Here is a 17,500-nt window from a genome sequence, read left to right on the forward strand (position 1 = left end):
ATGGCACTGGCACTCCCAACTCGTAAGACATTAAAAAAGGATAATAATAATACTGATAATAAAATAGGAATAGAAAAAAAAAGTCACCGAATCCTTTATTTATATATTCTGTCTGTCTGTCTGTCTGTCTCTCTCTCTTTCTCTCTTTCTCTCTTTCTCTCTCTCTCTCTTTCTCTCTCTCTCTCTCTCTCTCTCTCTCTCTCTCTCTCTCTCTCTCCCCCTCTCTCTCTCTCTCTCTCTCTCTCTCTCTCTCTCTCTCTCTCTCTCTCTCTCTCTCTCTCTCTCTCTCTCTCTCTCTCTCTCTCTTTAAAGAATTATCGATATATTTCTTACTCGGAGTTTTTGTGATGGATAAAAAAAAAAAAATATATCTTTTTTGTCTGTCTGTCTGTCTGTCTATCTGTCTCTCTGTCTCTATCTCTCATCTATCTATCACTATCTCTATCTGGCTCTCTTCTCTCTCTCTCTCTCTCTCTCTCTCTCTCTCTCTCTCTCTCTCTCTCTCTCTCTCTCTCTCTCTCTCTCTCTCTCTCTCTCTCTCTTTTTTAAGTTTTTTTTTTCGTGGTGGGAATTCTGTCCCGAAAATAAACACAAACAAAAATCACTTGACATTTTCATACGTTATTCAGGCAGACCCTCTGGCCTTTTAAAATGGCGTCCTCACTCTGAAACGTTCGCTCTAAACGTTCTCTTAAAACAACAACAACAAAAAAATGGAGAACACTCCACGAACACAAACGAAACGTAAAAATATTAGAAATGAAAAAAAATGGAAAATACATCACTTTAATTCAACGCAAACACACGGAATCTTGGAAGTTAAAAATATATTTTTTTACGATTCTGCTCAAATATAAAAATCTTTCAAGAAATAAAACTAAAAAACAAAAAACAAAAAAAGGTTCTACGATTCAACGCACACATACGAAACATAAAACCTTAGAAATCAAAATAATAAAAAATACATATATAATAACACTAGTACTACTACTACTAATAATAATAATGATAACAATAATAATAACAACATCAATCATAATAATAATAACAACAACAATAATAATAATAATAATAACAACAACAACAATAATAATAATAACAATAATAATAATCGCAAATAACAATAATAATAATAACAATCTTTGATTTTCAGAAAATCTTGACCCTAAAATGAAGAACTTAGCGCACAACAACCTCAGTCTTCCCTTGCAACCCTGACCTAATACACGATTTATATCTTTGTAATTCTCTTGTGTTTATGTTCATCGTGACACGTTCAAGATGTATTCCACAGAGATTCCTAGACTCAACAATGTAAATAAACAGATAAACATGAGTAAATATGTGAGTAGATAAATAGATATGCATATTTATGAATAACCAACTAAATAAACAAACAAGTGAATAACAAAAACTGTGTAAATAAACAGGGAAACATGAGTAAATAAGTGAGTAGATAAATAGATATGCAAATTTATGAATAACCAACTAAATAAACAAACAAGTGAATAACAAAAACAATGTAAATAAACAGATAAACATGAGTAAATAAGCAAATCGATAAAGATATGCAAATTTATGAATAGCCAACTAAATAAACAAACACGTGAATAACAAAACAATGTAAATATACAGATAAACATGAGTAAATAAGCAAATAGATAAATAGATATGCAAATTTATGAATAACCAACTAAATAAACAAACAAATGAATAACAAACAAACTAACAAGTAAACAAACAAACAAAATAATAAATAAATGAATAAATAAATCAATAAAAAAAACAAATAGACGAAATATATCAACAGCATAAGTAAATCAAATGACAAACAGAGAAATGACACAGATTAACAGCATTCATAAATGATTTTAAAATCCTATGCAATAATGGCATATACATAAACAGCTTTCACTATGCAGCATCAAATGGCATTGACCGACTCCTAATTTGCATTCAAGTTGCACATTCGAAAATAAACATAACCAGGACGCATATATTATGCCGGATGTCGGGTGAAATAAAACAAAAAAAAATGTACATATTTTTGCTTACTTAGATCAACATTATTCAATGTTTCGTTCTTCATCAATGCTTCCATTTTGAAGTCCTCAAAAAATAGACATATTAGTGCTTACTTAGATCAACATTATCAAATGTTTCGTTCTTCATCAATGCTTCCATTTTGAAGTCCTGAAATTTCGATATTTGAACTTCGTTTTGAATATAAAATTATCGGATTTATTTCCATGTGACCTAATTTCTTCTAATATTTCCATGTGACGTAATCAGTTTCTTCTGATATATTCCAATAGTCATCACGACCACGTACCTATTTCCTAAATTCTAAAAAAAAATAAATCTGGAAAGGTATAGAATAACTTCTCTATAACCATAACCACCATCAAATATCATATATACAAATATTTCATAAAACATATTAGCATTATCGAACCCACAACGCTTCCCTTATACACTTCGCCAAAAACCAACATTCAGCTGCTGACAAAAGCCAAAATGTTTTTCACCCTCAGGCTTAGAGTCCGTGACAAGTTGCTGTAAAACCAAACTGTTCCATATCCGGCCTGTGGGTGGTCTGCACACCAAGCCTTCTGCATGATACCAAACCTTCTGCGTGATACCAAGCCTTCTGCATGATACCAAACCTTTTGCATGGTACCAAGCCTTCTGCATAATACCAAGCCTTCTGCGTGATACCAAGCCTTCTGCATGATACCAAGCCTTCTGCATAATACCAAACCTTTTGCATAATACCAAACCTTTTGCATGATACCAAACCTACCTTATTACACACACGACCTTCTTTACAGTCGTCTTGGAAATTCCTGATCTTTTGTTAGTCTTTGGCAGTCGGTATCTTCCTTAAGAATACTTGTGAACAAAATGCTTCTGCTATTTGCTCTAAATAACGTGCTATGCTACTCTCTATGTTGGTTGCATCATACTGCTATATGCTACGACAGGCATCTCCACAAGCTCATAAAAATACAATGGTTAAGTAACAGCACAACATCACACCACACTACTATGTCGTCATAACACATCATACTTGCTAAGCGTTAGTCATTATATTTCACTCAGTTGCACCAAGTCTAGCAGGTGTTACGTCACGACAGGTTGCTGTGTAGTCTATTACAGCTATTTCTGACGTGCGAGTTCAGCATACCGGGGCATGGGGAAGGGGGGGGGAGGTAAAAAAAAAAGAAAAAAAAAAGTATGTTTGGAGTTTGTTATTTCAGCGAGTTCCTTATTCAGCTTAAAGCGTTGCAATGCTTAACAATCCTCTGCAAGATGATTATTGAGTCGATCTGCCAAATAGTGACATAATACCTCTTGAGATACAAAAATGGTCCTAAGGATCTTAGTTTTTCTTCACTTTCTTCTAAAAGGAAGGTATAGGCCTATCGCAGGTTCAAAAAAATCACAAAAATATACATTCATCTATTTCTTTAGACCAGACGATCAATAAATTCAAGTAATTCGGATCAACAATTCGGGAAGTAAAGATAACTGAACTGAACTATCCATTTGTGGATTTAGAAAAAAAAATTTGAGCAGATTATCAAAACTAGGACACGAGTTCATTGCTCTCTTATCTCATGAAAAAAAACTATATGTTTAGATTATATCTCCAAGATCTAATATTAAAAATACGATTCTCACAACGGTACTGCATCAGTGAAAAAAACTCACTCATTTCATTGACAAAAGGCGATATATATATATATATATATATATATATATATATATATATATATATATATATATATATAAAGGACGAAGAATGAGTGTTATTCCGTCTCTATTATTGATTAAAAGGTCAAGTTCAGAGTATTTAACCCATCATGGTCATTGAAGTGAAATGAAGTGAAATGAAGTCATCTCTCTTACAAAAGATCGCGGAAGTGAGTACAAATTGGTTGATCGAGACAGAATGCATTTCAAGGACCATTCCCGTCACAATTAATTAAAAAAAAGAGTTAATCGGACATCCAATCTTAGACATTCCTTGTCCGGGCGGGTCTGGGGGATGCGGAAGAGGGAGGAAGAAGAGGAAGAACAAGAGGAAAAAAAAAGAAAACAAAAAGAGTAATCTGGGTGGGTCAGTAGAGGAAGAACAAGGAAAAAAAAAAAAAAAAAAAAGAGAGTATCTGGTTGGGTCAGTACAGGAGGTCAAAAATACTACGGGTCATTAGCCAAAGACATTCTTCCTTATTCTTTCTTTTTTCATTCTTATTCTTTGACGTTCTTTACCTCAGCTTCTCGCGCCAGCCTCGCCGCTATCCTTTCTCTCACGCGCTCCCTCCTATAGCGAGCCCGGTAGGCAGGCCCATCAGCGCTGTCCCCCTCCACTCGATACTTGGGCTGCGAGGGGGAGGGGGTGGAGGACGAGGTGGCGGCGCGGGGGTGGAGGTGGTGGAGGACGAGGTGGCGGCGCGGGGGTGGAGGAGGTGGAGGACGAAGTGGCGGCGCGGGGAGGGGAGGGAGGGCAGGGGGCGACGCGGAGTAGTAGGGAGGGGAGGGGGTAGAGGGAAGAGAGAGAGGGGGGGGGAGGAGATATTCTGGTTATTTCAATTTTTCCACAAAAAAAAGAAGAAAAAAAATAATAATCCCTTCTAAAGACAAAGAAAACAGACTAGATTTAATTTTTGTTTTTTTAAATCACTTTTCTTAAAATCTGTTACTGCTCTGCACTTGTAAAGAAGCCATTTTTTTTAGAGTTTAGAAAGTAAATATAAAAGCAGAAAAGAGTCAAGATCAAAAGCACTGGAAATGTAATAAATAAGACCAGTAAATAAACATAAGCTTAAGCATAACTAAATCTAAGCTTAAAAACTGAGATCTAACTTAATTATACGAATGAAAGGATGAGAAAATAGGCACGGAAGGAGGGGAGAGAGAGAGGGAGGAAGATGAATCATGTATTGTGAACCAAAATGAAAATAAATGCCATACATACATTTTTTTTAAATGTGTTTGAAGGGATATGTATTTTGTTTTTATGTAACGGCGAGAGTAAACATATATTTTTTTATGTAACTGCGAAAGAAAATACATGATACTTTATGTAACTGCGAAGGAAAAAATATGATTTTTTTATGTAACTCCGAAGGAAAATATATGATTTTTTTATGTAACTGCGAAGGAAAATATATGATTTTTTATGTAACTACAAGGGTAAATTCATCATTTTTTTTATGTAACCGCGAGGGAAAACGTATGATTTTTGTATGTTCAATGATAATACTCATATATGGTGTCGGCGTGATTGATATAACGGGGTTTTTCCTCCGGTAAAAATCAAACTACATGAAAACGACACTGAATGAAATATGTATGACTGGCTGACCGATTCGACGACCTCGGAAATCCCACTAAATCCGTTTTAGAGTAATAACCGCTCATTCCAAACAAAGCCATCCTTAATATTCACAAACAAACTATAAAACTCACAATATTTTTGTTTTGTTTTGTTTTGTTTTTTTCTTTACGACGAAAATTAATTGATTATTTTTCTAATGCTGGTAAATATATCTATTACGAAAACGCTAAACGAAGACAAGGTTAATGGTGACAAAAACAAAACAAAAAATAACACATGGCCTTCCTTTTCACATCATCGGGTTAATATATTCTCTTTATAAAGTAAAAAAAAAAAAAAAAAAAAAAAAAAAACTCTACATTCCTTGACAAATTGCTAAATTTATCAAGTAAATCAAATAAATAAATTGCTAAACGAGAAACATGTATTTTAATTATATTCAATTTCACGCTTTTCCAATATTTCAATTCTTTCTTTTTATCCAATATCTTTGAAAACAATAGATATGCAAGTCAACAAACTCTAAAAAATCAACATTTCGTAACTAGTCTACTATCGTTAGTTTTAATAGACAATTATGTTTCCTAACCTGAAATTATGAAAGCAAAACAACCCATTCAATGATTTTGCTCGTTACGCCACGCCCATCTTTGCACAGTGACTCGCTAAAAGATTAAACTAATTATTAATTATCAAATGAACAATTATATCCGCGAATGGTATTTTTTACAATTAATTAATGGAACGGAATCGAAACAAGAGGATGATTAAGTTCCATGAACCATTAATTTTTTCCTCCATTTTGTTTTCTTCCATGAAACGAAACAATAATAATAATTTCGAAATTCCCCCTTTGATAATGAAGCTAGAAATAAAATTAATGGATATCTCTTCCCCTCTTATGTTCATCACGTGGCGCTGTTTAAAATGCCAACGACCTTTCAAACTGTGAATATTTACATAACACGATAACAGTAAATTCGACATTTATTTTTTTTCTTCACGAGAGAATAATGATAATGAACCTACAAATAAATTCAATGATAAATTCCCGCCATGATGGATTCGTCACGTGGCGCTCCGTTTAAACCGCCAACGTGACTTCCAAAACTGATAATATTTACACAACAAAATTACAACATATTCGACATGTCTTTTTTTGCTCTTCATGGAGAGAATAATGATAATAAAGCGAAAAATATAACTTAATGATTATTTCTCCCCGCCTTCCACCCCTTCGTGGATACGTCACGTGGCGCTCAATCCACAATGGCAATGGCCTCGGAAAATTAATAATATTTACATTAAACGAACACCAAAATAGAGCAGAACACGTTCCTATCACGGATTTTTTATTCTTTTTTTCTGCTTCTTCTTCTTCTTTCTGAGACCTTGTGATAAGATAACTTTATTTTTAAGGTGATATTCACTTGTTTTAAATGATAACGGTTTCTGAAGAGCAAAGTGTATTTCGAATAGGTTAGTGACATCTGAATGTAGTACTGCGATTTCCTAATGCAACGTAGTATGTTACTAAAAACACACACACCACGTGCATTAAGATTTATGAGCAGATAGTATTCACAGTCATACACAGTATAATACATAATAATACAGTTCATAATACAGAACTACAGACACACCCACAAATCTTTCTCTCTTCCTCCCTTCCTCTTTCTTCTTTCCTCTCACATTCTCTTTCTCCCTCTCCTTCTCCTTCCCCTTTCCCTCTCCTCCTCTTCCCACTTCCCACTTCCCACTCCCCCCTCCCCCTCCCCCCCCCCCTCCGCTCACCCTAGCCCTCCCTCTCCCTCTCCCTTTCTAAAATATTCAGCATTCATTTATTCATTTAATGTAAAAAGGTAATGTGTTAAAAAAAATAAATAACCTTTTACTGAAAGTTTGCCCGTATCAACGTAAAAAATATACTTTATCCCGGGAAGCAGATTTTCGATCAAAAGCAGAAGGTGATGATAAGAAAAAAATGGTATTTCATTTTCCTTTATCTATGTTTTCTTCCGGATTTCTCTCTGCTTCTCCCTCTTCCTATTCCCCTTTCTCTTCCTCTGCCTCTGTGTCTGCCTCTTCCTCTCTTTCTCCCTCTCCCTCTTCTTCTCCTTCTTTTCCTTCACCCCAATCTCTCCTCCTCTCCGTCTCCCTCAATCCCTCTCCCTCTTCCTTTCCCTTCTCTCCCTCTCTCTCTTCCTCCTCCTCTCCGTCTCCCTCAATCCCTCTCCCTCTTCCTTTCCCTTCTCTCCCTCTCTCTCTTCCTCCTTCCTTTTCTTTCCCACTCCTCCCCTCTCCCACGAATCATCGCGTTATTTTGGGGAGAATTTTCTATTTCCGCGCGAACGTCAGCGGATAATAATAATAAAAAGAAGAATAAGAAGAGGAGAAAGGAAGGAAGAAGAAGAAACAGAAGAGGAGGAGGAGGAGAAGTAACTGGAAGAAGAAAAAGCGGAAGAAAAAAAAAGACGAGGAGGAGAAGTATTAGAAAGAGGAAGAAGAAGAAGAGGAGTAATAGGAAGAGGAAAAGGAAGAAAAAGAAGAGAAAAAAAATGTTTCCACAAGAGAAATTGATGAAGATGTACAAAAGAAATGTATAAAGACTGATAGATAAAAAAGGTGGATAAACGGAATGAGATATTGGTAAGTTATCGCTTGTACTTCCGTTTTCTCTTTTCGTTATTTTTTTGTTATTTGTTTCATGATACGATCGATTTTATACATTCATTTGTTCATTCTTTATCATTACTCTTTTATTGCCGTCTATATGGGGCAAGAAATCAACATTAACCAACAATAAGGCAAATACTTCAAGGTAAAAGTTGGCGAAATATTTTGTTAAGAAGGTTTCCACATCCACCTCTTCCTTCCATTCTATTTCCTAGAGGTTTGCAAGACTTTTATTATTATTATTATTCTCCCTCTTCCTCTCCTTTGCCCTCTCCTCTTCCTCTTTTCCGCTCCCTCTCCCTCTCTTCCTCTCCTCCTCTCCCTCTCCCTCCCCCCCTCTCCCTCTGCGCCTCTCCCCCCCTCTTCCTCTCATCCTCTCCCTCCCTCCCCCCTCTCCCTTCCCCTCTCTTCCTCTCCTTCTCTCCCTCCCTTCCTCTCCCTCTCCTCCTCTCCCTCCCTCCCCCTTTCCCTCTTCCTCTCCTCCTCTCCCCCCCTTCTTCCTCTCATCCTCTCCCTCCTCTCCCACCCTCTCCCTCCCCCTCCCCCTCCCCCTCTCCCTTTCTCCCACCCTCCCTCTCCCTCTCCCTCTTCTTCTCCCTCTCCTCTCCCCCCCCCTCTCCCTCTCCTCATCTCCCACCCACTCCCTCTCTCTCCCCCTCCCCCTTTCCCTCTCCTCCGCAGCCTCCCCATCATATTTCACAAAATCTAGACCGAAATTGAAATCTAAATATTTAAAATTTCCGACGTAGAAAGTTAACAGCAACACGAGGGTCTGATCAACATTGCACGTTTATGAACTCTTGCGTGTTCAACGTATTAACAGAGATTTCAGTAATAAGGGGAAACGCGCTATAATTTTATTGATGAATATCAGTATACGACCTCGAAAATAATAATAATAATGATAATAATAATAATAATAATGATAATGATAATGATAATGATAATAATGATAATGATAATGTTAATAATTATAATGATAATAATAATAATAATAATAATAATAATAATAATAATAATATTAATATGAATAATAAGAACAAAAATAGTAATAATAGTGATTAGTAATAATAACAACAACAATGATAATGATAACAATGATAATAATAATAATATTTGGTAGAAGAACAAGGAGGAATATGAGAAGGCAGTAATAATAGTAATAATAATAAAAATAATAATAATAACAATAATAACAAAATAATAATAATGACAACAACAATAATAATAACGATCATAATAATAACAATAAGGATAATAATAATAATAAATAATAATTCTAAAATAATAGCAACAATAATGACAATAATAATAACAACATCAATAAAAATAACAACAACAATGAACAAGAACAACAACAACAAAGCCAGATAAATAAACATAAACACAAAATTAAAAATAAAGAGAGATAATTTTCCTAACGGCTACTCTCCGCATAACACACGATTTAGTTATAACTGGACCAAACCAGCATATCCTAATATATCTTATCTAAATGAGCTTGAATTTGGGATATACTTAACAACCATTTGACCTGGTATTACTGAGTCAAATTAGATATATTTACATGTATAGATAGATTTAGAATGAGATATATATTTGTTTGTGATTATCTTTAAGAAATATTTATTTACCTTTTTTGTAATAACTATTTTTTTATCTTTTTCTTTTTTTCTTTAGCAGCTGAGAAAGTAAATGAGAATTCTCCAAGGAAATTATCATCTGTCTTTATCTTATCAATTTCTTATCTCTTATCAAGGTTAAACTTTTCAAAGAGGTATTTAAAGAACATTAATCAACTTTTTTTTTTCTTTCCTTCCAGTTTTGGGAAAAAATCAGACAACTTTTTTTTCATCGTTACTTCCTCTTCATTCTTTGTGGGACGAATTTTCGAAAAAGAAAAGAAAAAAAAACATAAAAGGGTACTGGACAAAGATCAATATTTGAAATGAGAAAAAAAATCGTTAACGGTTTTTTTTTCGAAAGACAAACGTAACGGTTCTATCTGGTTTGCTGATGGTGATGATGTGTGGTGATGATTGTGAGGGTGACTGGGTTATGGTGATGGTTGTCAGGGTGAGTATGTGTTGTGATGATTGTGAGGGTATGGGTTGTGGTGATTGTGAGGGTGGTTGGGTTATGGTGATGATTGTGAGGGTATGGTTTTGGTGATGATTGTGAGGCTGAGTATGGGCTGTAGTGATGATTGTGAGGGTGACTGTGTTGTGGTGAGGAATATGAGGCTGAGTTGGGTTATGGTGATGATGTGAGGATGAGTATGGGTTATGGTGATGATTGTGAGGGTGACTGTGTTGTGGTGAGGAATATGAGGCTGAGTTGGGTTATGGTGATGATTGTGAGGGTGAGTATGGGTTGTGATGATTGTGAGGGTGGCTGGGTTGTGGTTGGGAATATGAGGCTGAGTATGGGTCATGGTGATGATTGTGAGGGTGACTGGGCTATGGTGATGAATGTGAGGGTGAGTATGGGTTGTGGTGATGATTGTGAGGCTGAGCATGGGGTATGGTGATGATTGTGAAGGTGAGTATGGGTTATGGTGATTGTGAGGGTGACTGGGTTGTGGTGTGGAATATGAGGCTGAGCATGGGGTATGGTGATGATTGTGAAGGTGAGTATGGGTTATGGTGATTGTGAGGGTGACTGGGTTGTGGTGATGAATATGAGGCTCAGCATGCGGTATGGTGATGATTGTGAGGGTGAGTATGGGTTGTGGTGATTGCGAGGGTGGCTGGGTTGTGGTGGGGAATATGAGGCTGAGTTGGGTTATGGTGATGATTATGAGAGTGAGTATAGGTTACGGTGATTGTGAGGGTGAGTATTGGTTATGGTAATGATCGTGAGGGTGAGAACGAAGTATGGTGATGACTGTGATGGTGAGTATGATGGTTATGAGTGTGAGTATGGGTTATGGTGATGAAAGTGAGCAATGACGCCAATGATGGTGATGATGATAATAATAACGAAAGTCGATGATAACATGACAATAATAATGACGATACTATGACCATAATGATACTATTGACGATGGTGATATGTTACTGATAATAGTGATATAACAGCAACTATAGTGATACTTAGAGAAATAATAATCCCAGTAGTTATGGTGACATATAGTGGCGATGTTATTGAATTATATTATCGCCTACAACAATAGATACAAACAAAACGCAGGAAAAAGATAAGATCTTATCAGGTTATCATTTCATATACCAATCTGGCTGTCATGTTTAGGCAGATTAGGTCACGCTGCCTTATGTCATATCATTGAAAACGTGATTTAGATTCGGTGTTCAGAATTTCCAAGGGTGAGTGACTGATTCTTTTTTAAATTCATATTCAACTGTTTTGTCTGTTTCTCTCGTGATTGCTTGGCTTTTTCTTTTCTTTTTTTTCTTTATCTCTTTTTCTCTTTTTTTCCCTTTTTCCTTCTTTCTTTTCTTCTTTATCTTTCTCTTCCCTTCTCCCTCCTATCCTCATCCCTCCTCCTTCCTCCTCTTCCCTCCTCGCTTCTCCTCTTCCCCTTCCTCTTCTCTCCTCTCTCCTCCTCCTTCCTCCTTTACCCTTCTTCCTCCTCTTCCCTCCTCCCTCCTCCTCTTCCCTCCTCTTCCTCTTCCCTCCTCCTTCCTCCTCTTCCTTCTTCTCTCCTCTCTCCTCCCTCCACCTCCTCCTCTTCCCTCTTCCCTCCTCCTCCCTCTCTCCTACCCTCCTCCTTCCTCTTTATCCTCCTCCCTCCCCCCTCTTCCCTCTTCCCTCCTCCTCTTCCCTCTTCCCTCTTCTCTCCTCCTCTTCCCTCTTCCTTCTTCACTCCTCCTCTTCCCTCTTCTCTCCTCCTCCTCTTCCCTCCTCCCTCCCTATCTCCATCAATCACTGCTCCCACCTCTCTCCACCAAGCAGACCAGACGACAAATGTAAACACAATAATAACCAACTCACCATTTTCTTTGTCTATTCAGCAACAACAGAAAACGGCAACGAAGCCACAAGCATTCAAAAACCACAAAGCTAAACGGAAATCCAACAGCTGACTCCACCTTTTCTTCGAATCATAACAGTAATATCATTATTCGCATTTTTCTGCTTTCTTTTTTTTTTTTTACTGACATTTATTCTTTTTTTTCAGCTGACGTATCGCCGGTGTAAATTGTATGAATTTGCTGAAACACGAACGGGTTTTGTGTAAACAAAATCGAATCGATCGGATTTTTTTCTGTAATGACTTTAATTAAATTTACTTTTAGTCGTTAATTAACGTTTTCTTTTTTCTCTCTTAATTGCAAGATGTAATTTTTTCACCTTGCTTCCATGCTCTTTTTCAATAACAATTTGAATGATCTCCCTTTCAACACTTACTGTCCAAGTTATAATGAATCACGCGCTTTTACAAAAGAAAAACAAAATAAAACAATTATTAAAAAAAAATTATGACGTCATTATCAAGATCACCAATGTTTTTTTTTTTTTTTTTTTTTTTTTTTTTACGAATTACTGCTTCATTTCTATCACTTCTCCAAAATACAGCATAGTCACAACAAAAAGAAAAAAAGAAGAAAGATAAGAAAGGAGTAAAAGAAGAAGAAAAAGAAAAAGAAGAAAGCTAGAAACAAACGAAAGAAAAATAAAAAAAAAAGCGAAAGAACAAGAAAAAAAGAAAAAACGCCAATCCAAGCAACAAGCGATACCAAGAAGTGAAAATACCCAGAAACCCGAATACCAAGACGGCCTTAGTGTACCCTAACCGTGAAGATTGCGCGCACGGGGTATTTTCACCGTAATGGCGTCCCCGTGGTTTTAACGGCACGATCCTTGTTCTACACTTAAATCTTTCCCTCCTGGTGTTCCAAATTTATCCCTCCTCCTTCCTCCTTTATCCTCCTCCCTCTTCCCTCCTCCTCTTCCCTCTTCTCTCCTCCCTCCTATCCTCTTCCCTCCTATCCCTCCTATCCTCCTCCCTCCTCTCTTCTCTCCTCTCCTTCCTCCCTCCTCCTCTTCCCTCTTCTCTCCTCTCTCCTCCTCCTCCTCTTCCTTCTCCTTCATTCCTTCCTCTCTCCTCCTCCTCCTCTTCCCTCCTCCCTCCTCCTCCTCCTCTTCCCTCCTCCCTCCTCCCTCATCCCTGAGAGGTGTTTACTAATCCTTTTAAATAACCCAAAAAACTTTTATTTTTACGGACGCGATTATAGACACCCCAGCATGTCATATCATGCATAAAGTCAGCATATTATCTCCGATATTATAGTACAATAATCTTTCCTCTCCTTTCGATGAATGATAAAAATAAAACCGATGAATCCTACCTAAAAAAATAGAATAAAAAAAATAAATAAATAAATACTGCGTGAAAAGATTAAATATCGTAATGACGGACCAAGTTGCATTTCCTAAAATAATAAAATTAATGAAAATAATAACACTTATTTAAATAAAGATTACGTTTAAATAGAACGTGTAAAAATAAAATACCATAATGACGCATCAGGTTAGAATGTTTAAAAATAAGGATAACAATAACGATTTAAAACACAAAACCAATCTAATTAAGAGTAAGTTAAATAGATCGTCATTAAAACAAAATAAATAAGAACTTTAATGGCGCATCAAGTTAGACCGAGATATCCCAAGTGAGGAAATCTTAACAAACGCGCTAAATATACCACGAGGGTCTAACCTCACATACCCACGTGCGTGAGGTCGCCATTTTCCTCCTCTGTCCGTTCTTATTTAATTCTTTGTTTTATTTTTTTTTTTATTTATCTTTTTTTTTTCATTTGTTCTCTCTTTTTCTGGGTCTTTTGGATCGGTTTTCTTTCTCTTTCTCCGTCTCTGTTTGTCTCTCTGTTTCTCCCCTATTTTCCTTCGTTTTCCTCCTCAGCACCGTCCCTTTCTCTCTCTCTCTCTCTCTCTCTCTCTCTCTCTCTCTCTCTCTCTCTCTCCCTCTCTCTCTCTCTCTCTCTCTCTCTCTCTCTCTCTCTCTCTCTCTCTTCCTCCGTCCTTCCTTTCCCCCCTCACCCCTCCTCCCCTCCCCTCTCCTCCTCCGTCCTTCCCTTCCTCCCTCCCTCCCTCCCTCCCCTCCCTCCCTTCTCCCCTCCCCCTTCCCTCCTTTTCCCTCCCTCCCTCCCTCCCTCCTTCCTCCCCCTCCCCCTCCCTCTCCCTCTCTCCCTCTCTCTATCTATCTATCCCTCCATCTCTCCCTCTCACCCATGAGATTTTTAAAAATAAATGGATGGATAGAAGGATGGATGAATGGATGAACAAATAAATGAATAGGTGGGTGAATGAGTGACTTAATCAATGTTTGGATGAATTTACAATTAAGATTCGCCTTTAATTGTTTATTCAAAAGATTTATAAGTCGAGAATTGTAGTAATACGATTAGTAGTAAATGGAATAAATAAATAATAATAAATAAATAATAATAAATAATAAATAATAAATAGCTATAATAATGATACCGCTATTTTCAACATCACTGTTATTGCGGTAATTTTGAGCAATTGTAAATCATCAAAGACAACAAAAAATACAAATATAATGTCTCAGTTTTCTTTTCCAATCTTCAAATGCAATTTTCCAATCCGTCTTGACTCGAATATCTAATCATTGTGTGTTGCCTTTTACTTCTCGTTCCTTATCCGATTCCCTCTTCTCTTCTTAACCTTTCTCTCTCTCCTTCTTTCTCTTCTTCGCCTTCCCTCCCCTTCTCTTCCTTTTCCCTTATTCCTTTTCTTTTTATTTTCTCCTCACCCTTTTTTCCTTTCCCTTTTCACTTTCAATTTCCTTTTCTCTCTTTCCTCCCCTCTTCAATCGCCCTTTCCCTTCCCTTCCTTCTCTTCCCTTCACTCTCCCTCCCCTTTTCCTTTCCTTGCCCTTTCCCTTCCCTCTTCCCTATTCCCTTCCTTCTCCCTTCTCCCTCCCCTTCCTCTTCCTCTCCGATTCCCCTTCCCCTTCCCTCTCTTTCTCTCTTTCTCTCCCCCCTTTCCCTTCCCCCTTCCCTTCCCCTCTTCCCTCTCTCCTTCCTCTCTCCTATTCCCTCTCTTCTCTTTCTCTCTCCCCCTTCCTCTTCCCTTCCCTCTCCGGCTCCCCTTCCCCCTTCCTTCTTCCCTCCTCTTCTCTTCCCCCGCCCCTCCCCTTCCCTCCTTCCTCTTCCTCTTCTCCCTCTCTTCTCTCTTCTCTCCCCCCTTCCCTTCCCTCCTTCCCCCCTTCCCCTTGTCTTTCACTCGCCCCTTCGCCTTCCCCTTCCCTCTCTTTCTCTTCTCTCCCTCTCTCTTCCCTTCTCCTCCCTCTTCCCCTTGCCCTTTCCCACTCGCCCTTCTCGCCTTCCCCTTCCCTCTCTTCTCTTCTCTTCTCTCCCCCCTTCCCTTCCCCTTCCCCCTCCCCCTTCCCTCTTCCCTATTCCCTCTCTTCTCTTCTCTCTTCTCCCCCCCCTTCCCTTCCCCTTTCCCTTTCCACCTCGCCTTCCCTATTCCCTCTCTTCTCTTCTATCCCTTCCCTTCTCCCTTCCCTCTCCGCTCCCCCTTCCCCTTCCTTTATTCCCTCTCTTCTCTTTTCTCCCCCTTCCCTTCCTCTTTCCTCTCCTTTCCCTTTTCCGCCTTTCCACTCGCCCTTCGCCTTCCTCTTCCCTTTCCCTCTCTCTCTCTCTCTCTCCCCCTTCCCTTCCCTCTTCCTCCCCTTTCCCTTTTCCTCCACTCGCCTTCACTTCCCCCTTACTTATCCCTCTCTTCTCTCTTCTCTTCTCTTCTCTCCCCTCTCCCCTCTCCCCTCTCACCTCACCTAGAAAAAATGCAATACCATAAGCAAACTGGAAATTTCAAAGCTAATATCAAAGACTATTTTTTCCTTTTTTTTCTCTTTTTTTTTGGCCCAAATCATTTCTCAAAACAATCCGTATAAACAAAAAATAAAGATAAAAAATAACATCCATTTTTGGCAAAAATATATCGATACATAAGCTAAAAAAATACATTAATTAATTCATTCCCAGAAAGAATAACAATAAAATAAAAATAATAAAAATAGAATAAAAACAAACATCACAAAGAAAAGAAAAATAGATTAAACTCCCCCCCCCCCCCAAACGATAGCAACACCGAAAAAAAAAAATGAAAGAAAATTACAGGGTTTCAGTGTGGTTAAAATAATTATGGATGCGATACGGGATTGCAGAGGTTATTAACTATATTTATTGTTGGCTAAATTATCCCTCTTGCAACCTATTAACTATATAACGACATAACTATCATCAACGTAATTACATAACTATCATAAAACGTAATTATCTAGAATCGTTTTGTTTTATTTTTCATTTATTTATTTATCTATTTATTTATCTATTTTATTTATTTATTTATTTATTTATTTATTTATTTATTTATTTATTTATTTATTTATTTATTTACTTATTTATTTATTTATTTATTTATTTATTTATTTTTATTATTTTTTTTTCTTTTTTTTTTTTAAGAAGATTTAAGTTTTCTTGCCTTTTCTTGAGATATATAATTTCCATCGACGGATCTTTACCAAATTCTTTATTTTTTTGTAATTTATTCATTTATCTTATTCTTCTTTCCGATGAGCATATGCGAAAAACAAGGATTCATTCACGTATAATATAATGTATAATATATATAATGTATAATATAATGTATAATATATATAATGTATAATATAATGTATAATAATGAGAGAATAATGTATAATATAATGTATAATAATGAGAGAATAATGTATAATATAATGTATAATAATGAGAGAATAATGTATAATATAATGTATAATATATATAATGTATAATATAATGTATAATATATATAATGTATAATATAATGTATAAATGGTAGTTTACCACACAAATCTTTTCGGTAATTATCCATTCTTGTTTATTTTTCTTTTTATCTTATTCCATAATTTACCCATTTATACACTTCCTTAATTCTCTATCCATGCACTCTTTCTCGTTTTCTTATTTCATTTTCTTTCTCTTTTACACTTATTTATTTACCGTATTAAAGATTAACTATTATTTCCACTCCCTATTAATCTACTTATTAATTTATTCTCGTCGAATCAACTTATTTATTCATTCATTTACATTACCATTTTCATCCATTTACATTACCATTTTCATCCATTCTTTCATTTTCCTTTTTTTCTCTAGTTATTTCATTTATTTACTAGTACCTAATTTCCTTTCTCTTTACCCTAATCATTCATTCCTTTATTCCCCTTTTCAACTATTTCATTCATTTACTAACACCCATTTTCCGTTTTCAGTGTCCTCTTCATTCACAAATTCATTTCCTCTTCTTTCCAATTACCTCATTCACATACAAGTAGCTTATCTTCCTTTCTCACAAACCTCATTTTTTCCTCACAGCCTCCACTCACTTTCCTTCCACATAAATTCCCTCATTTTCCTCCCAACCTCCACTCACTTTCCCTCCACATAAATTCCCTCATTTTCC

The 17,500-nt window shown here is 36.6% G+C and overlaps 1 protein-coding gene across 1 annotated transcript in view; it reads right to left on the bottom strand.

Moving 5' to 3' along the window:
- The window catches only part of LOC113804952 (ubiquitin carboxyl-terminal hydrolase 8), a gene marked incomplete at its 5' end in the record, with an annotated part of 72,448 nt that overhangs the window by 49,157 nt on the left and 5,791 nt on the right, over positions 1 to 17,500 (bottom strand). The window contains 1 exon segment of the mRNA XM_027355870.2: positions 4,276 to 4,386. Within this exon segment, the coding sequence (XP_027211671.1) occupies positions 4,276 to 4,386 (111 nt within the window).

The sequence above is a fragment of the Penaeus vannamei genome, chromosome 21 (genome assembly GCF_042767895.1).
Source record: "Penaeus vannamei isolate JL-2024 chromosome 21, ASM4276789v1, whole genome shotgun sequence".
Lineage (NCBI taxonomy): Eukaryota > Metazoa > Arthropoda > Malacostraca > Decapoda > Penaeidae > Penaeus > Penaeus vannamei.